Raw genomic sequence first — 20,666 nt, 5'->3', positions numbered from 1 at the left:
ATTTTTATATTATATATTATAAATATATATATTATAATATAGTTTTGAGTTTTAATTATATTATAACTGAAATATTTTTATTTTTTATATAATATTGTAATATTTTTATAATATTATAATTATATTAATCATTTTAATAATATTATTATATTCTATATCATAATTATATAGTATATAATAATAGTTTTGTTGTATTATATTAAATATAACAATTATATATTATAGTATAATATAATATAGTTATAATTTTTAATTATATTGTAATTAAAATATTATTATTTATTATATAATCTTATAATATATTAAAAATATTATAATTACATTAACCATTTTAATAATATTATTATATTCTATATCATAATTATATAATATTTATATAATAATAATTATATTATATTATATTAATTATATTGATATATAAAATATTAGTGTTATATATAATATAAAGGTAACTTTTTCAATATGAAAATATTAATGTTCCATTTCATAGTATTTTTAAAATTACAACTAAATAAATGAATCGATTTTTTTTTCCATTTCATTACCATTTTATATATTAATTATATTAATATATAAAATATTAATGTTATATATAATATAAGGGTAATTTTATCAATATGAAAATATTCATGTTCCATTTCATAGTATTTCTAAAATTACAACCAAATAAATGAATTAATTTTCTTTTCTATTTCATTATCATTATTATTCTCATTCTTATTACTATTATCAAATCCACACTGCAACTAAACGCACCCTAATTAAAATTTTACGCAAAGGTGGTTTGAACTTGAAAGTTTGAAAAGTGTGTTTTTAAACTTGTTGTATGAAATAACTTTTGGATATCATTTGACATGTGATTTAAAAAGAAAATAAAATGTAATTAAATATTTTTTTTTTTAAAGAGAAGAAGTGATAGTTAAAAACACCGTAGAAAATGGGTTTGGAATGTTGAAATTGTGGGAGAGGTAAATCTGAAATTGAAGGGCCTTTTCGGTTCAAAATATCACATCGTAGGTTGGGCGTCCAAAATTTTTATCAAATAACTGCTCGGCTATGTTTTTGGGTTCAAACACGTGAGATATTTTACCAAACAAGCTAATATTTGTCTCGTGTCGTAGGCAATTTATTTGCATTTCTCGAAAACAAAGATAAGAATATTAGAATAACGTAGAAACAATAAATATAATTCTCCCTAATAATTAGAGTGCATATATTGAGCACAAAAATTAGAGGGCATCTCTACCCCCACAAGAAAATAAAATAATCAAAATCTAGTAGATAATAGAATCTGGAATAATCATATTCCTTATTAGTATATATTAAACTTGAGAAAAATAATTTTATCTATGTCATTATTAAAAATTTCTTTTTTACATAACTAAACAAAATTGAAGATGGTCATATATGTTTCTTTTTTAAGAAGTTGAAATATGGTATTTGTTATGTACTTAACAATGTTACGCGGTAAGGTATGAACAAAGTATATACTTGCATCCATTAACATTAGGAAGATTGTAGAATAGAATATCAGAAACAGAAAGAACAATCTTGAATATCAACAGATAGCATGCTTTCTATAATCAGGGGATGCACTAAATTCCTGAACATCAATAGATGCAAGTACGCAACCAAAATGTCATCTTAATGCAAGAAGATCCGCTTGTTATGCAGATGAACATCACGCATACAAAATAAGCATCAAAACTTGAGCCATCTCTTCTCTTTTTCTTTGCTGATAACTGCATTTGAGGCAGAAGTATGAGCTGCCTCAGCGTCGGCCAACGCTTTCCTTGTCTCAGTCAGTTTCCTCATAGCCGCCTCGTAAACCACCTTCTCTTTTCTGTTTCTGTGAATCATTTCTTCAAGCTTCTCAACCCTCATTCTCAGATCCTTCACTTCATCATCATATGCAACCAAAGTTCGCCGATCAACCTTCCTCCCCTCTAAAGAATCTTTATTTTGCTGCTGCTTCTTCACTGAACCATTAAGAGCTTCACTATGCTTCGTGAGTTGGTTGTTGATAAGGCTGAAAACGTCTGGAGCCAATTCCTCTTCCTCTTTTGCTGCCCTAGACAATGCTGCGAACTTTTTATCACGTTTCCTCTTACCACCTCTGCTCCGCTTCTTTCCTCCTTGATTCTCTTTGCTCTCTTCCCCTTCAAGAGACTCGACAGCATGATCAAGAGATTGTTTAGCAGGAAGAACACGGACTGATATCGGATCCAACATTCCCTGCCCAGAAACACCTAAACCCATCCCTTCACGGTAACCCATATTAGACATCATCTTGGAGGCTACACCTCTAGTGTGGTTCTCCCACTTGGCAAATATGGTTGTTTCTTTCTGGATGCCTCGCTGCAGGGTGGTGCTATCTAGAAATCCTAAACCTTGTGAGCCCTCTTCATCGAAGTCACTAGAATCAGATTGGTCTGAGCTGGAATCACTTTCTTCGTCATTGCTCATATCAGCATACTCTGATAATGTAATAGCCTCATCCCCCAGGTTTGCAGAGCTTCCATCATCTCGGAAAACAACTTTTCCTGCCCCAAGTAAATCATCCCATGATTCAAGCTCAGCTTCCCTCCAAAGATCACCCTTACTATCAGAGCTTGCCCAAATTCTGGAACCCACTAGTGACTGGTCCCATATTGTCAGGATATACTTTTTCAGGGAGGACAATGGAACATCGACTCCTGTAAATGAAATCTAAACTTAACTTCAATATGCCCAACAACAATAAAAGCAGATAAAAGGGTTTCCGATGAAAACTGTAGTCTGAAATTGTCCAATAACATATTTAAGAAAACAGTTATATAGAGCATATAAAATCCTTGGGAATAATTTGCTGCTATGCCAAAATGCAAGAAAGGAGAACTTTTTATGACGATGGACCGATGATAGAAAATGGAGAGAAAGTTGCATTGTACACTAACACAAATAAGATAAAATAAAATAAAATGAACTTCGGAAGAAATAAGGAAATGCAAAGTCGTAATTCAAATTGGATTCTGTCGAAGCCTAAAAATGGGTTCCCCGCTGCTCCTCGGCCCTTGCCTTTTAGGAGAAAGTAGGAAACTATGTACATTAGAAGCCTAAAAATGGGTTCCAAACTGCTCCCCGGCCCTTGCCTTTTTGGCGAAAGTAGGAAACAATGATGATGATGCTTTCACGTTGAGGAAAAACTAGTATTCCTTACTCATTCTATCCCAAAATTAGTGAAATGTGTCCAATGAGAACAATTCTCAAACACTTACTGCCCAGAATTCGGATAATACTCTATAACCAAGCCGTGAGACTCTTAAGGAGCAACTGTCTATGGTGACTGGTATAAAGATAGATATGATTGCAGAATACCGTGTGATAAGCGGCAGTTACTACCAAATCGACATCGTTGCTGCAGAAAGAACTTGCACATCTGCAGTTTGAGGTCTAGTGTTAGTTTACTATGGTGACAAGCACCAAAGATCCAACGGTTCAACGAACGAATTGAGTTATCATTTCCTTGTCGTATACAACAGTTGAATCCCTAGTCGCATAAAAGAAGCAGACCAAAACCATAACAAATTCGGAAGCAATCCTCATCAAAGAAAAGCTCATAATACAAATTGCTCAACATTTTAATAAATGGTAAAGCATGTAAAAGATTCAAAATTGTAGTTTTACGTTACCAGCATATTTTCCGATGTAGGGGTGAGGAACGAAATCTTCGCGGAGCTGAAGCCATCGACGGCGACGATTCGACCGTTATACCAACGGCCATCAGTGTGGCGGAATCGACATTTTGATCCAACAATGTAGGTCGGGTCCTCCAAAGGTTCAGGCTCAACATTTTCAGTGGCGTCCACGGAAGGTTGTTGTTCTGCCTCCTTAACATCCTTATGATCATGACCAGAACCAAGTAACACTGAATCAGCTTCTCTAAGTAACCTGGCACGTTTCAGATGGAGAAGCCCCTCCTCCGCATCTTTAATTGCCTGAACGAGCTCCTCCGAAACCTGACAAATTTACAGCAGTATGTGTATCCCAAGTTTAAGGAAACTATTAAAAAAAATATGTACACAGCTAAAAAGTCAAATGGTCTAAACGTATGAACCAAACGGAAATTTATATTCAATTCAAAATTGAAAAAAATAAATAAATCAACAATTGGACGGAGCGAGTGATAGTATTTCCGTCGATTTTATCTGAATTTTACTTCCAGTTCTTAAAAGGGAAAATTTTGACTGAAAAAACAAAATTTGATTTGTTAGAGATCTGAGAGAGTGGGAAAAGGGGGCGTACCGCGAGAAGCTCGGGATTGGAAGGGTCAGAAGCAAGGGCATCGTTAATGGCAGCGAGAGAGTCCCTTTGCTCCCGCAATTGGAGCTCTAACTGGGTCTCCAGAAGCCTCTCTTCCTCGCTCGTCGCCATGGCTGTTAGTCTCTTCCAGAGAGGGTGGTTAATGGTTTCTCTCCCAAGTTTTTTCTTTTTTCTTTTTTTGGTAAATTGCACGCACATCCTGAAGTTTTGTCATTTACAATTTGGATCTCAGACTTATTTTATTTTATTTTTTGAGAAATAGTTTTTAGGCGTTTTTTAAACTTGTTCTAAAATAATTTTATTTTTTATATAAAAATAAAAATAAAAACGTTTTCAATCTCAGACATAAATTATTTTTAAAAATATATTTGGTAGTTTTATTAAGAGATTATTTTCAATATAAAACAACTCATTAATGTCTCTCTCTCTCTGCCCGAGAGAAGAGAAAACGAAAACAAAAAATAAAAAACGACTAAAAGTCAGGTGCATTTGGAACTCGTTCCAAAATTATTTTATTTTTTGTATGAAAATGAAAATATTTTTAATCTCAAATAAAAATCATTTTTAAAAATGCGTTTGATAATTTTATCAAGAGATTGTTTTCAATATAAAAAAAAAAACTCGTTAATGTCTCTCTTTCTCTCTGCTCAAGAGAGGAGAAAACGAAAATAAAAAATGAAAAACGACTAAAAGTCGTTAAAGTCGTTTTTCATTTCTATCTCATTTTACACGAAATCAAAAAATCATTTTCATTTTCATTTTTTGTTTTTATTGCGTCAAACGCTATTTTGAAAACGTTTTCATTTTTTTCTCTCGAAAAACGTAAAAAATAAAAATAAGATCAATTCTAAACACGGCCGTCGCTTTTCATTTCTCTCTCATTTTATACTAAACTAAAAAATTATTTTTTATTTTTTTATTTTTATTGCGCCAAACGTCGTTTTAAAAATATTTTTATTTTTTCTTTCTCAAAAAACGTAAAAAACAAAAACATGATTAATTCCAAACACAACTTTTAATTTTTACGTTTAAAATCTTAGAACATCTCCAATATAAATATTAATGTCTATATTTAATATAAAAATAAAATATGTTATGTTTATTTTCATTTTTACTCAATAGGTAATATTATTTAAAATGTTAAATCTATTTTTTTCCTTAATTATTAAGGTCCTTCTCTATTGCTACGGCTTGTTTTGTCCTACCGGTAGGACTTATATTTATTAAGCGCTAAATAAAAATTATGTGGTATAGATCTTTAATCCATTCGGTATTGCTCTTTTTCACGACTCCACGAGTACTATTTTCCCAGCTGTACTTTTGTTCTATTTTACAATTAAAAATAGATGTTTATTGAAAAACGTAAGAGGCACCGTCGGATCTTCCCATCAGTATCAGATTTTTAACTCCAACATCAATCGCTCATTCATTCACATTTCACCCGCAAAAACTCAAATGCAATACGTTTTCTTTAATATATATTCTTGAGAAATAGTAGAAAATATGCTAATATAAAAAGTTTAAGAAAGTATATAGATTATTTTTTAATTATAGAAATTAATAGGTTATAACTTATTAATGTATTGTTTATAACTAGATAAATTATGAATAAACTTGTCAAGTTACGGTTCATAACCAGATAAGTTACGGACAATAACTTATCAAGTTATGGTTCATAACCAGACAAGTTATGGACGAAAACAGTAATTTAGCCTATTTATTAACTTATGTAAACTATTGACCTATTAATTTTAATTCATCTCAAGTTTTAGTCTATTTTTCTCTTTCTCCCTATATTCTTTGGGTCTTTTTCTTCTGATCCAATGTTTTCAAATTTCAATTGAAGAAGAGGTACCCACAAAATCTAAAACCTGTTGTTTATTTCTTTTTAAAAAAAAAATTAAATGCTTAAATTTTAAACTGGATCTAGAACATCAGTGAGCACCCTCCTCTTAACTTGAAGAAGCCAACCGCAAGTGGCTTAAAAACAACATGAGCTTCCTTCAAAAAAACTAAAAACAAAAACAAAAACGAAAACAAATGAACACCCTCAATCTAAGAGCTTTTGAGCTCGTTTGATATCGTTTGTAAAATGATTTTATTTTTAGTATAAAAATAAAAATAAGATTATTTTGAAAATTATTATAGGATCGTATCTGAAATTGTATTTAGTTAATTTTTTTAAAAAATTATTTTGAGTATAATAAAAAAATAAAATCGTATTTAATTATAATTATTAATTAATATATTATAATATTATTGATAAGTACTAGAAAATAAAAACAGAAAAATAGAAAATTACTTTCAATCGTTTTTTAATTCTTTCACAAAAATCATTCTCTTTATTTTTTATTTTTGTTTTCGTTTTCAAAACATTTACTAAACATACACGATTTACAGACCGTTTTCATTTTCGTGTTTTAAAAGATGCACAAAAACGTTTTAAAAAAAAACCAGTCCAGAAATCAATGCGACCTTTTCTGCCTCTGGAATAACACTTGTTCATCTGGGCTATCCCCTATCTACCAAGACAAATCAGAACTAAAGTAGTCCAAACTCGTCGGAGTACCAGAATCAACACGTTGCTCCATAGCCAAACCATTGAACTCACTCAACCACAATCCAAAAATAAAAAATAAATAAATAACTCATACCTCTAAAGATCCCACAAAATACCTTATGGAGGGCCACCGTCCTTCACACGCCGGATTTTATAGGCGACGACATCTCACTTTTTAGCCATTTTTCAATGAGTCTTTAAATAAAAAATTTAGATTTGTTTTTTGGTCTATAATCCCACAAAAAGAAATAGCATCAACGTTTTTTTTTTCCTTGAGGACGCACCAATGGTAGATTGAGTATAATTATTATTTTTGTTTTATCTAAATAATTTTTATAAATGATGTCAGCTTATTTTATCGATTAAAATTTAAAATTCGAGTTTTATTACAGTAAAAAGTTTTTAGAAACAGTCATATTTAATTTTTTTATTACAGTAAAAAATTCTCATATAAAATAATATTTTAACTCAAATTAAAAATTTAAATCAACAAACTAAACGGGTCGAGTTAATGACTAAATTGTGCATCAATGGTTCATGTTTTTGTTTTTTAAATCGGCAGCGGTTCATGTTAGTACTCGCTAAAACCGGGCTTTAAAAAGATTGTAACCTGCTTGACGCCACTTGTGCGTGTCATTGATTACACTCGCCACTTTTATTTCTACTATGGTAAGCGCGTGTGCAGTATTAGATAGTGTGTGACAACAATTAAAATAGAGTCAAACTCTTTTTTATGTGACCTACCAGTGAGGAAAAAAAAGAAATGTATATGAGAAAATCTCTAATTATTAAATTTTAAAATTTATAAAAGTAAATTTTTATTTTTAAGATAATTAAAAAATATAAAAGTTGTAATGATTATATGAAAAAATAAATATTTTAATCAATAACAATTAAATGTTAAATTTCTCATATGTTATATTTGGTGGGAAATTTACCATAAAATATAGCATATTAAAAATTTAGTACAACAAATAGCATTGCATTAAAGAATTTTTTTACACTCCAATATTAAATTTATAATTAGCACATTAATTATAACATTGCATTAAAAATGTTCTTAAACTTCACAATTCTTGACGATATGGTAAAATCAATAATAGAGATCAATTAATGTAGAACAATTAATATCTAAAATGTCAAAACCTAAAAAGTTCAGGTAAAATCAATAATAGAGATCAATTAATGTAGAACAATTAATATCTAAAATGTCAAAATCTAAAAAGTTCATGATTTAATTTTTCAATCAACGAAAAGCTTGCAGTGCATTTGTGTAAAAATCTTTCGAATTTGTCAAAGTTATAAGTTCGGGGTCTAAATTGTTAAATATAATAAGTTTTGGGTGCACAAGTGCAATTAGCCCTTTTTCCCCTTTAAGGAATGCGGTGTAAGAAAGGCGCGAGTATTTCCCACGATGAAAATCAAAAGACAAATATCTTCACACTTCACACTTCACACTCACAGTACAAGAGGCGGGGAAATTGTAGCTTTAAGAGCCCTAGGAGAGAGAAACAGAGAGAGAGAGGGAGAGAGAGAATGGGGTATACAGATCAAGTGCACCACGAAGCAACGGACGGTTTGCTGAAGCTATTGACGAAAGCTAATCACGATCTGACGCTGGTTCAACAGAGGCTCGAGAAGGAGTTCCAACAAGTCTACCCCGACAATGTTTGTTCGCCAAAACCCAATTCTCGAAGTCTCGCCTTTTCAAATTTTCAATCGCAGTTGTTAAATTCCTGAAAATTCTCTTTTGTTTTTTGTTCTTTTTTTTTTGCAGGCGAATCCAATGAAGCTGGTTTCAAGAATCAAGAAGATTCAGGAAGATTTGTCGGCTTTGAAAGAGCAGTGCCACGAGCTTCTCTCTGCGAAACAGGTGACTGTTTCTACTTTAAAAACTCACATTTTGAAGCAAAATCAAGTTTCTAAGTTCGAACTATATCGTCGTAATTTTCGGTTTTTGTGGTTTGATTTCAAATGCAGGGTTTGATTGATGGGGCGCGAACGCTTCTTGTTGGAAACAGAAGCTTGCTTCAGCGGATGCAATCATCCATGGAAGTTCCTTTAACTGATGATGCTGGTGACTCTGCTTTTGATTACTTCAACCAGGTATTTCTTTTTCTTCCACATTAATTGGGAATGAACCCTTTAACTCGTATGAAATTTTAGTGATGAGAAAGAATGAAACAGTTCAACTTATGTAAAGTATTCAAACATCCTTTTATAAAGGAAAGGATTTATGGTTTTTTCAATCTTTTTGTCGTCCATAGTTTTCTTATTTGTTCCTGTTTAGCATGCTGAATTGGGTGGTTGTATAATTTTCCAAGTGGTGTATCTAGTGTTTGCACCATTTGCCAGCAAGCAACCGACATTAATCTGTGGCAAGGCTGTTTCTTGTAATATACCTGTGGGCATAGATGTTTCATGGGTAGATTTGTTAAAGCCTTGTACATGTTTAGGCAATTCCTTTTTTCCCCAAAAAAAAAAAACATTTCGTTCCATTTTTGACTTGGCCCATTTAGACGCACACAAAGGCGTGGAAGACAATGCCATGACGAAAGCAAAACTGATCTTTTGTTAATGCAGATTATTGATGAGTGGACAGGTCAAGTCAGATCAGGAACAGGTAATCCATCAAAGCCACACTGATTCTCTGTTTAAACCTTATGGATAAGAAATAATAATGCTTTTCAATGTGGACTCTTGTTTTACTGTTGATATCTGAGATTAACGTTTTGCTAGTTCTGTTCCTGTGGAATAAATACAGCGGTAATAACGGGAATTTCCATAGCTGTTAAAGAAGCTTTTTTTGTTAATTTAAAAAAAAAAATAATAATTTTGAGATATATGGATTATCGTTTGAGCTGGTTTTGCAATAAAATGGGGTCTCATGTTAGGCTAGAAATCAATGTCTTCCCAGCATGACGCGATCTCTAATGAATGACTAAACCTAAAGCACCATGTACTAAATAGTCATAGTGTGCTTAGTGCTAACAAAGTGTCCACATGATACAGGAGATGAGAGCAATTCAAATCCGGAGGACGTTAACAAATTACTCTTCTCAGCTATAGTTCAGAGCAACTGACAAGAAAGATTGATTGGGCCATCTTTACATACTGGCTTGCAAGAAGTTGTTTGCCTATACCAATGTAATTATAATCATTTGTATGTATTTCTGTTGGAAGTATTTTCTGGTAAAAGAATTACAAGTTCAACGTTATGGACCTACATATGCCAATGCCATTAGTCTTTTTGTGCATTTGACGTGTATCTGTTAAAAGTTCTGTTTCTGTTTAAGATGTTGGTAAAAATATCTCTTATAACTCATAACTACTGTATGTGAGGAAGGAAATTTGAATCTCAAGATTTGCCAAAGTATTCCAAGGACAAACATGTTTGATACTATTGATCTCAATTTCGATTGTCAAAACTTCGAATGAAGAGCTTCTAATAAGTCACACAACTACACAAAATTATGAAGAGGCAATCATACAACTTCATATCCAGAATTTAAAGGAATATGCTATACGTGTAGTGATTCATAACTACAACGTTAAAACAATTGAGGGTTTAACTTGAAGTACGAAGTTAAAGCAGCTGTATCGGTAAAATTTTGATCATAATATCTGGGAGAGGACTTTACGGACTTTAAGAAATCAGAATATCAATATGGTGTTACTACAATGATTTGCAGCCTTGATTTGATGGTTGTAGGTTTCAACAGCTGAGACTTCGTGCTGCTACTTGGAAATAGGAGGCTCTCCTAGCCACTTGGCACGAAATCCCGTCCCTTTGCAATCAGAGCAGCGCATTGACCCCTGGAAAAATCATATGCAAGGCATTCAATGAATCAGGAAATAGTAGTCGTACTATAAACATATATATGTGTGTATATGTGTGTGTGTGTGTGTGTGTACACACACTTACGCGACTCAACTCTTGTTTAACCAAAAATATACCTTTCCAGCACATATAACGCAAGTAGTATTTCTTGAAGGAACTTGGCAGAGCATGTTATCACCAAGAATAAAGAAACCTGTACCAGCGCACCATTTGCAATCAATATGCCCATTTGAATCACAAGAAGAACAAGCAACTGGTCTTGGTTGCTGTAGACATCACGGGTTATGACAAAATTAGTAAACAATCACATGCCAAGTTCATATCCATCTCCATATATATCCAAAAGGAAACAAGGTAGATTTGCAGAACACATCTAAACATGCAAAGAATAATATTCTGAATCCCAGAACTCCGAAAACTAATTAATAACCCAGGAAACGTTGTTGCTGTAATAATTTGCTTTTCCAAATATTTAACATGCAGCATATCTTTATTTTATTTCAGATTCCATTTCGTCGGAATCGATTTATCAAAATTGATCAAGAACTGCAAACCTACTCGACCAATATAATAGTGGGAAACGCCCCAATTCCGATTCCGATTCCAAAAATCTCATCCGAAATCAAAGTAAGCAAATTTCTATATAATCTTTAAAATCCAGAAGTAACAAATTTTCCATTTTGCCTAAAAAAAATTAGAAAAAATAAAAACAAAATTACCTGAGAGATTAACCAGGCTTGTTCCATGCGCTTGATGAAATTGGATGAGCTTTCGTAGGATTCCACCATTGAAGCACGGACGCCGCAAACCCTAGAACTCAATGACCTCGTAATTGGACCATGGCGGCCGAAAAACCCAGCACCATTCAGCGCTCTCGTCGGCGACACGAAGCCCTTGATGCGAATCGGTTTGGCTACGGCGATGGGCCTACTCAACATACAGCTAGTCATGGCAACTCCTTTTCGTCTTCTTCAACTTGTAGAGAGAAAAAAAATGGCTTGAGACTTGATTTCGGGAGGTATATAATGGTTTTCAAACGAGCGACGAAGAAAGATTAGCAAAAAAAAAAAAAAGTCGGACCGAAGAAGGAAAAATGAAAACCAAGTGCGTAAGCTAAACGTTTTATATGCCTGGGACCCACCTTCTTGTGTGAAAACCAAGTGCGTAAGCTAAAACAAAGAAAGATTCTTCGTGTGTATTGGTAGATTGAATTTTTTTAATTATTATATTTACATATTTTTTAATTTTTAAGTGTTTTTATTATGATTTAACCGATAAAAAATTTAAACTATCTCTGTATTAATGTACCAGTGAATGTTTCATATTTTTTAAGGGAAGAAATGGGTAGCTTTCTTATATGAATTTGTAGAACATTTCAAGTTGGAAATTTACAAAACTCGTGATATAAACGTGACGGTGTAAAACACTATTAGTAGAGTGCATTTTTGTAACATATTGCAAGTGTAATTAAATTATCTATTTTTATTAATATGATATGATACGATTTTAATGTGACGTGATAATTTATAATTCTATATTAAGTATTGTTTAATACACTATTGCGAGATAATCCTTAAAACAATCACAATTCTTTCATTTAACTTACTATTTCTACTTAATATGGTGTTGGTGTTGATAAATATAAACATGTATCCTTTATTATTTTAATTTAAATCACTCTTTTAAGTTATAGCAACTGATAATCTTATTTTCCTTTAAAAAAAAAAACCAAAACTGATAATCTTATAATGAAACATCTAACATAATTCCTAATAGATCAGATATTGATCAACTTTAAGTGAGAGTGAGACATTTTATGGTATTTTATCTTGTAATGAATTGTAGTCTTTCTCATATTTCTAGATTGGCCAATTCTGTGGCACATGAAATTGCAAAATTTGGTCTCCAGTCTGGCTCATCATCTTGTTGGAAGGATGAACTCCCAAACTGCATTACCAATATTGTCTGTAATGACTTTTCTCCTTCTTACTGAAATTTCTCAAGTTTCCTTTAAATATATATAAATTTATATATATATATATATGATTTTTGTCTTGTGTTTACTTTCTTCTTATTGTGGCAGCTCAGAATTAGGCATTTGGGTGTTTTCAGGAGGTGCAAAAAAGGCCATTTGGCTTAGTTAGACAGAAACTTAGAACACATGCAGAGATAAACGACTGAAAAAATCTGACCCGTTACAGAGAACCAATAGAAAACCCACAAAGCCGACCAATAGATACGACTTGATTTGAATGCGAGGATAGTAATTAGTAAAGCCACACTACCCTTTTTAGTCCAAAAAAAAAAAAAAAAAAAGTAAAGCCTCACTACCCAAAAAACCGAAAAGCCTTGATTTGATTTTCAATTTTCCCTTCTTCTAAGTTAGCAGCATTTTCATGATACTTGAATTATAGGATTAAGTGGAAAAGTGACAACATTCATGTACAATATGCTTCATTATCATAAAAGTCACCACTTACTGATAATGTTCATCATCGGAATCAACGAAATCAAACCACAAAATCTCTATGAGAAGTGATAAATATGTGCATAAAGTTTGATAATGAAAAATGTTGAGATTTTTTTTTTTAAAAAAAGGACAATATTTGTGTACAATATATAAATATGTGTCAATTATCATTAAGATTAAAACTTTATGATAATGCAAGATATGATGATTATTTTTTTTTAGGGTTATTCGCACAAATAATCCCTAACCTATTTAGTAAGTGACAGTTTGGTCCCCAATATTTTTTTTAGGCAAATCGACCCCCAACCGTTTAAAACAAGTGTAATCTAGTCTTTTACGTCAAGATCCGTCCAAAAGTTAACGAGAGAAGCCCACGTGAGCCAGATTGTTGATGGAAAGACGAAATTACCCGCTTAAACTCTTCCGGCGACCAAAAGCGAAATTGTCAGAAATCGAACGGGAGATGGTCAAAACTATTCCGGCGACCAATGACGGCAGACTTGGTATTAATTTGTTCAGCTCGACGAGAGGAGTCTAAAGACACCACTTGCCGGAGGATTGGACGTCGGAAGGCGCCAAAATCTACGTTGGAAGGTGTTGTGGTCGAAAATTTCAAATTGAAATTCCAACCGATCGGCGACGAATCATGCGGTGAGGTGAGGGGGGTTTTGTAGATCAGGTCATGGGCTCTCTGGGTCTAGTCTCAATTCATAGTAGGTCGGCCGGAGGTGGCCGAAATAGACGGCGGCTCTCTTTCTCTTCCGTCGTGAGTTTTTCACTTTTTTTTTTTTTTCTAGTTTACGCTAATTCAGCGTGGGAAGATGGTGGAGACATGTTGGGTAATTTGGGCCTTTTATGTGATTGTCTAAATTTTAATTTAGACTCTCAATTACATATCAAGTACCCACAATTCTCTTCTTCCACCGTATAAATCACCCCCAAATCAACTAAAGATGTATTTTTACACATATACCTCATATTAAGGGGTCACGTAGGCTTCTCATGTTAATTTTTAGACGGATCTTGACAGAAAGGATCAGATTGCACCTGTTTTAAATTGTTGGGGGTTGATTTGCCAAAAAAAAAAAAAACGTTGGAGATCAGACTGTCACTTTCTAAATAGGTTGGGGACTATTTGTGCCAATAATCCTTTTTTTTTTTTTTAAATGTGAAATTGGTACAACAAACAATTAAATTATAAAAGATTTTTAACACTATAACATTGTGAAGAAAAGGTTTGACGACAAGTTTTTAAATGAGTATTTAAAAATAGACCGTTTATGTAATAATTTTAAAAGCAATTTTAGACATAAAACACAAGGAATTGGTGGAAATAAAGTGAATATCCGGCAAATTTTTGGCAGATCTAACATTCATTTATGTAAGTATATTATGTTTTTAAAATATACAATTTTGGTGGAATCCGTTGTAGATTGAATTAGATTGGGATCTAACAAATTAGTAATAGATTGGGATTTTTCTAATTTACAGTAACAGATTGAACTGTAAATTGACTCTTAATCCGCATAATCAAATCCGCGAATGCCCCTAGCAATCCTTTCCTTGGGCCATTCCCCTCTACCAAACAAGAGATTACCCTCAATCCTTCTCTCACTTTCCCTCCTTCCCTTTCCTTTCTCCCCCTAATCCTTCCTACCAAAGTTGAACTGACAACTTGGTTGAATGAAAAACAATGCCCCTGTTTTTTTGAGTTACTCAAACCTTTAAGTCCAATTCAAATGAGGCCTAAAGGTCCAAAAATATATTTGGTTGGGGAATTAAAGGGGTCCATTCTGACCATCTGCCACAACTTAAAAGGGTCAATTCAGAATTTACCACCCCACAACTTAGAAGGCTCACCGTTCCTAACGGGGGAGCTACAATGAATAACAATTCAAAATCCTAAGAAATCTACTTTTTATCTCCCCTCAACTTCAAGCTTAAAAATGTTATAAATTATTCGCTTTTAATTCTAATTAAGATGATTTTTTTGATGTATTCATAATAAAAAGATGAATAAATCCACGTGCATATTGCATATTTTTTAATTTCATTTACAACGAGATTTTATAAGAGTTGTTATTAAATTCTAATGACAGTTGTCAACGTTTTATCCAAACGCAGTTTAAATTTTATTTTTAATTTAAATTAAAATTTATTTATATATCTAAATACTGAATCAAATCACAATTCAATTCACCGAGATTACTCAAACCAAAATGGGTATATCAAAATGGGCCTATGCATGGGCTTTAAGCGTTCTCCAAGGTGAGGTAGTCGAATGAATGGACTTTAATCAGAATGGGCTAGGAAGATCAAGGATTCACACAACTATTGTCACTAGGGACTTGAGAGGAAAACTGAAGGGAACCTGACAATTTGAGTACGAGTGTTAATCCCTCAAATTTTCTATGTGTTTGATTTTTTTTTCTCCTTGTTTTCTTTCCTCCCAACCAAACGTAGTCTGGGAGAAGAATAAAACGTTTTGTGTATTTCTGTGATATGACTATTATGATAAATAATAATTCAATTTTAAAAGATTCTTACATGCATGCAAAAAGAAATTTCATGTAGTAATTAGAATATGGTTTGATGTTCCCTAATAGAGTGCAATGAAACAATCAAAGGCTCAATGAATGTCACGCATAATGGACAAGAACCAGTTAATCTCTCTGTCTGACTCTCTCCCTAACTTTTTTTTTTTTTTTTTTTTTCAGATTCTCTCGTACGTCTAGCTTACCGGTAGATTAGATTTTTTAATCGTTAGATCTGTATATTTTTTTACTTTTGCATGATTTTATGCAGATGCGATATATAAAAAACTTGATCTATCAATATGTTAGCGTATCGGAGAAGTTTCCTAACTTTTTTTTTTTTCAAAAAATAAAAATAAAAATGCAACAGTGTAAGTCTTGTTGTCTACTTGAGGAGCTGCATAGATGACAGGACAACCTTCCCTTTTCTTTCTTTTTAAACTACATATATATTCTCAGTCTCAACTCAGCTTCAATTAGATTCATCTTTTGAAACAAATAACAACTTCTTGTGTTCTAAAATGATACACGCTATCAAACACCGACCTCCAATCTTATTTATTTTCTTTTTCCTTTTTGCCTTGAATCCCTTTTTTTTTTTTTTTTTTTTTAACATTCCCGAATAGGTCTAATTATATTACCAGACACACATGAAGTTTCAAACGGTAAAATTCACTCATCCATTCCCATCTATATATTGTTTTCTCTTAGAGTTTTTCAATTCGAATACACATGTTTTATAAAAAAAAAAAAGAATAATATCACTGATTATATAGAGGAGGATAAATTATACAGTTGAAGTTTCTAGCCACATGAGTTACTGATATAAGAAATGAGTGACTTCGGTGAAAAGAATTTCCAAGTTATAACTAGAAGAAAAATAGACCAAATAACTACCAGAGTTATATATTTGTAATACCGCACTTCTCTCTTATACCTAAAGAAGCAATTTCCATTTGGTGCTTCTGTAGGAGATGCAATTAAATTTCCTTTACCACCGACTGGGGAGGTCCGATGGTAATAGACTATAATAGTAGGTAAATGGCGAAAGGTTTGAGTGTTTGGTGAATTGCTTTTTGAGGGTCTTAAATGTGAAGGTTTATCTTTATCAGCCTGGTATTCTTTAGAATGTATAAATTTCGCCCGCACATATTCTAACCGCTAGTACCAGTGACGGATTTAAGTATAGCTCAGTAGGAGACCGCCCCCACTCAAATTTTTTTGAAAAAAATATTACCTTTAAAAATTTTAAAATTTTTCACTTAAGTCCCTACTGAAATAATATATATGCCCCTATTAAAATAAATATATTTTCTTATATACACCTACTGAGATAATTTATTAAAAAAAATTTAGTACATGCCTCCACTGAAGTGAAAAGCTGACTCCGATAATGGCTAGCACATTTGATCAATAGGGTAAAGGTGACATGTCGAGGGGTATAAGATCCGACTGTAAGATTTTTAACGAATATTCCTATTAACGTTAAGAGAGCCTCTCTAATGACGTTCAAAGCAAGTATGCTAACAGTACTACTCACTCCTTTCTTGAACGTCTCTCCCTAAGAAAAAGAAAATGCCTATTATTCTATTATGCAAATAAAATATATTGCCTATCGTTTTTCCTCTTTTACTTGAAAAGTTAATTTAGTATGGTAAGAATTTCAGTTCAAAGATACGTTATATTAAAATAAAATAAAATAAACCAATTAATAACAATATTAAAGAAAGTATGAGTTCAACTACATTTGAGTTGTGTATGACAGAATAATCACTCATGACTGCGTCATCTTCAAAGACATGTATTTGTTATAAAACACAAGTTAAAGTTAATTATTTGCCAGAGAATTAGAAAGTATAAAAATTGATCACTCAAATTGAAAATGCAAAAACGTCACAAAGGAAAAAGAGAAAAGGGAAGCTAGAAAGAGATAGGTGGGAGACTTCGTACAATAAACGTTTAATAAAATATAATAGGAGATTTGTCACTATGATTTTATAATGATCGTTGACAATAAAGTTTAAACGTAATCAAAACTCTACTTAATTGCTGGCCGCAACTATACAGAACATGAGGATGATGGAATAACTTAGTGTTGGAGACTGACTAGCAAAAAAAAAAAAAAAAAAAACTCTGTTGGGACACTTTCAGTGCCGTTTCATTCCTCCATATATCCGAACACCTTCTCGGCCAATTTGAATTAAACTTGGGATCTTAATTAGTAAATCGGTTTTCAAGTTTGATCATGACCAATTCATTCTTCTATTGCAAATTATGATTCAAAAATATTAAGCTCAATATTGAATCCTTTTAATTCAAATTCACATACATTATGCGTACATGTATATATATATATATATATATATATATATAGGTGTGTGTGTGTGTAGTGTATGACTTTAACTGTAAAATTCGTGCCAAGAGTTATAAAAAAGATATGATAGGTAATGTACAAATTATACTGTCATGATCAACTAGCACTTTTCATCAGCTTGCAATTGCATGCTAGAAACACCGAAATGTCATGATGGTTATATTTTATTTCTTTTGATAGCAAAATGACTGCAATAATGAGCTATAATTAGCAAAAGCCTGAGAAAGTATCTAGAAATTGCCAATCAAGTGACAAAGCAAAAGGGTATGAAATTGTTAATTTGTAAACACATTGTTCTCACTTTCCACCTAACGAAAATCTAAACACCACAATAAATCTAAAGCCAAGATATTTTGTGATATAAATGGTGGGAAATTATTTTCGAGATTTTGAAATCAAGTCTACAAGATGTTCTAACAGTAGATAAGGTTCAATGTTCAAGTCTTTAATTAATTAGTGTTTTCAACTATGTTTCTGCTTTCTTGCCCCCCATTTTTTTTCTCCTCTTTTTTAGTTGGAACAAACTGTGTCAGTGCTTAAGGAGTAATACATTTCCTCTGTTTCATATAATTAACAATATCATATCTAATTAGGTTGGTAATATTCAATAATTCAAAATTTTCAACTCTCCTACTAATACACGACACACAACAACATAACATTATAATATTTCGTGAGGTAATTTTCTCGGAAACCAAACAGACAAATTAAAGTCATACTTTGGGCTTGTGGGGGAGTGACCTGTACGTATTTTGGCACAGTTTAGTGTCAGCAGCTTTCTTTTAAAACTAGACTAAGGTAGTTTCACACAAATATATATAAAAAAAATATTATTCCAAACCCCACAACAAAATCCATCAAAGAAGCTGAATAAAATAATATTATAAAAAGGACCCCTCTTCGCTCAGGCTTCCCAAAATCACCATTATAAAAACCTTCCCTTGTTATTCCTTCTCAACAACAACTTAAAAAAAGAAAAACAAAACACTCTCAGAAAACAAATACTCTCTTTCTTTTTCCATCTCTGATCAGCTGACATATATACACATGAAAATCCCCTCTATTTCTCACTGACAAAAACTCGATTTGTTTATTATTAATATTATTTATTTGATGAGAGTAATATTATTACTGCCTTGTTTTGAGAAAAATATATGGAAAAGCATATGAAAACCATGACGACTGCTATTGCTGCTGCTGCTCCTACCACTCCATCGCCAACATCGCCAGCACCAACGACTTTCGTCCAAGCAGACCCAAACACTTTTAAAGACCTAGTCCAGAAGCTGACCGGCTCGTCCGGTGACACCGAGAAGCTCCCGGTCACCCTCCCGACCAGGCTGTCTTCTAAACCCAGCATTCTGGTCGACCCAACCGGCCCTCGCCGGTCACCTTTCAAGCTCCAAGACCGGAGACAAACGATGAGGAAGCTCGAGATCAAACTGAGCCTCGCCACCATCGGCGGCAGCAGCGGAACGGTTCCGGCGCCGGGCTACCAATATCACCTCTCGCCGCGTCAGATTCACTGGGTCGACTCACCGATTCCGAGCCCGGTGACTCCCTTAGGGTCCGAGTCGCTCTTCGTGCCGAGCTCGGGCTCGCCGTCGCCGTCGTCGCCGGCGGTGTCGGAGGAGGAGAGGGCGATTGCCGATAAGGGGTTTTACTTGCACCCTTCGCCGCTGAGCACGCCGCGGGCGTCGGAGCCGCCGGAGCTCTTGAATCTCTTTCCGTTGACTTCTCCGAGTCGTCATCTTGATCATCACGACAAAGCTCGGGATTAATTGGTCATAAGGAAATTACTTGCTCACTGTTTTGGGGTTTGGTAAAATGAGAGAAGAAAAAGAGAAAAGGAAAAAAAAAAAACTTTTACCTTTTTTTTTTAACTTGCAATTTGCATGTTGATTGTTGGCATTGCATAGGCTTCTTTTATTTATTATTTTTTTACCTCAAAATCTATGGCATGGCTTAACTGTGGGGAGCATAATTTATTTATTATTTTATGTTTATATATTATTGAATATTTGTTGAATATCACTAAAAAATTTATGATTATTTATGTGACTTTAAATATTGTATACAGTGTTATATGTGAAATGATAAAATTTAAGAATAATAATTAAAATGATATTCATAATGAATTTAATTAAAGTTTAAAATATTTAATTAAAATATTACTAATACATGTAATTTCCATTTAGAATAAAATGATGTTATCTACACTATTAATAGGACAAGATATTGAATGAATGTATTACGCATGATGAGATTGTGTGAAACCGAGACACATATACAACATGAATTTTTGATAATTTTCATTAAGTATATAAATTCTAATTGAGTCTATCAATGGTCATATATAGAATGATCTTAATCTTGAGTTATTAGTATATTCCTATTTATGGATTTATGCCTTTTGATTTACTCGGTTTGGATTCTGAGATGTTGAATCTTATTCCTCGTATTTTAGAGACATGATAAAGTAGGTAGTCAGAAATGTTAATATACGAGATGAAATCCATTCCTTCTTAAGAAAGAGGTAGATAAATAATTCTCTTGATGATTGATTTGGTACTTAGACTAGTAAG

The 20,666-nt window shown here is 32.8% G+C and overlaps 4 protein-coding genes across 4 annotated transcripts; 2 read left to right on the top strand and 2 right to left on the bottom strand.

Moving 5' to 3' along the window:
- Positions 1-1,469: 1,469 nt before the first annotated feature.
- Positions 1,470-4,488, bottom strand: LOC21390544 (zinc finger CCCH domain-containing protein 22). Its single transcript, XM_010109983.2, has 4 exons — positions 4,285-4,488; positions 3,672-3,998; positions 3,358-3,418; positions 1,470-2,696 (listed from the first exon to the last, which is right to left on the bottom strand). Exons 1-4 carry the CDS (start codon positions 4,411-4,413, stop codon positions 1,702-1,704), a joined length of 1,512 nt encoding a protein of 503 aa, XP_010108285.1. The 5' UTR covers positions 4,414-4,488; the 3' UTR covers positions 1,470-1,701.
- A 3,811-nt stretch (positions 4,489-8,299) lies between these two features.
- LOC21390543 lies at positions 8,300-10,240 on the top strand. Its single transcript, XM_024173414.1, has 5 exons — positions 8,300-8,530; positions 8,640-8,735; positions 8,843-8,968; positions 9,446-9,485; positions 9,875-10,240. Exons 1-5 carry the CDS (start codon positions 8,399-8,401, stop codon positions 9,943-9,945), a joined length of 465 nt encoding a protein of 154 aa, XP_024029182.1. The 5' UTR covers positions 8,300-8,398; the 3' UTR covers positions 9,946-10,240.
- A 96-nt stretch (positions 10,241-10,336) lies between these two features.
- Positions 10,337-11,776, bottom strand: LOC112093903 (chaperone protein DnaJ). The gene is made up of 3 exons (XM_024173415.1): positions 11,423-11,776; positions 10,820-10,969; positions 10,337-10,678 (listed from the first exon to the last, which is right to left on the bottom strand). Exons 1-3 carry the CDS (start codon positions 11,651-11,653, stop codon positions 10,601-10,603), a joined length of 459 nt encoding a protein of 152 aa, XP_024029183.1. The 5' UTR covers positions 11,654-11,776; the 3' UTR covers positions 10,337-10,600.
- A 7,173-nt stretch (positions 11,777-18,949) lies between these two features.
- LOC21390542 (VQ motif-containing protein 33) lies at positions 18,950-19,900 on the top strand. Its single transcript, XM_010109981.2, has one exon. It carries the CDS (start codon positions 19,236-19,238, stop codon positions 19,860-19,862), a length of 627 nt encoding a protein of 208 aa, XP_010108283.1. The 5' UTR covers positions 18,950-19,235; the 3' UTR covers positions 19,863-19,900.
- The last annotated feature ends 766 nt before the right edge of the window (positions 19,901-20,666 follow it).

This window comes from Morus notabilis, unplaced genomic scaffold (genome assembly GCF_000414095.1).
Source record: "Morus notabilis unplaced genomic scaffold, ASM41409v2 Scaffold615, whole genome shotgun sequence".
Lineage (NCBI taxonomy): Eukaryota > Viridiplantae > Streptophyta > Magnoliopsida > Rosales > Moraceae > Morus > Morus notabilis.
This window is presented reverse-complemented; position numbering and strand designations above follow the sequence as displayed.

Coding starts and splice junctions, on each gene's coding strand:
- LOC21390544 (XM_010109983.2), bottom strand. CDS start 4,413: ATGGCGACGAGCGAGGAAGAGAGGCTTCTGGAGACCCAGTTAGAGCTC. Junction 3,999..4,284: donor CCAATCCCGAGCTTCTCGCG/GTACGCCCCCTT, acceptor TAAATTTGTCAG/GTTTCGGAGGAGCTCGTTCA. Junction 2,697..3,357: donor TAACTGCCGCTTATCACACG/GTATTCTGCAAT, acceptor TTTCATTTACAG/GAGTCGATGTTCCATTGTCC.
- LOC21390543 (XM_024173414.1), top strand. CDS start 8,399: ATGGGGTATACAGATCAAGTGCACCACGAAGCAACGGACGGTTTGCTG. Junction 8,531..8,639: donor AACAAGTCTACCCCGACAAT/GTTTGTTCGCCA, acceptor TTTTTTTTGCAG/GCGAATCCAATGAAGCTGGT. Junction 8,969..9,445: donor CTTTTGATTACTTCAACCAG/GTATTTCTTTTT, acceptor TTGTTAATGCAG/ATTATTGATGAGTGGACAGG.
- LOC112093903 (XM_024173415.1), bottom strand. CDS start 11,653: ATGACTAGCTGTATGTTGAGTAGGCCCATCGCCGTAGCCAAACCGATT. Junction 10,970..11,422: donor AAGCCTGGTTAATCTCTCAG/GTAATTTTGTTT, acceptor TGATGTCTACAG/CAACCAAGACCAGTTGCTTG. Junction 10,679..10,819: donor GCGTTATATGTGCTGGAAAG/GTATATTTTTGG, acceptor TGATTTTTCCAG/GGGTCAATGCGCTGCTCTGA.
- LOC21390542 (XM_010109981.2), top strand. CDS start 19,236: ATGGAAAAGCATATGAAAACCATGACGACTGCTATTGCTGCTGCTGCT.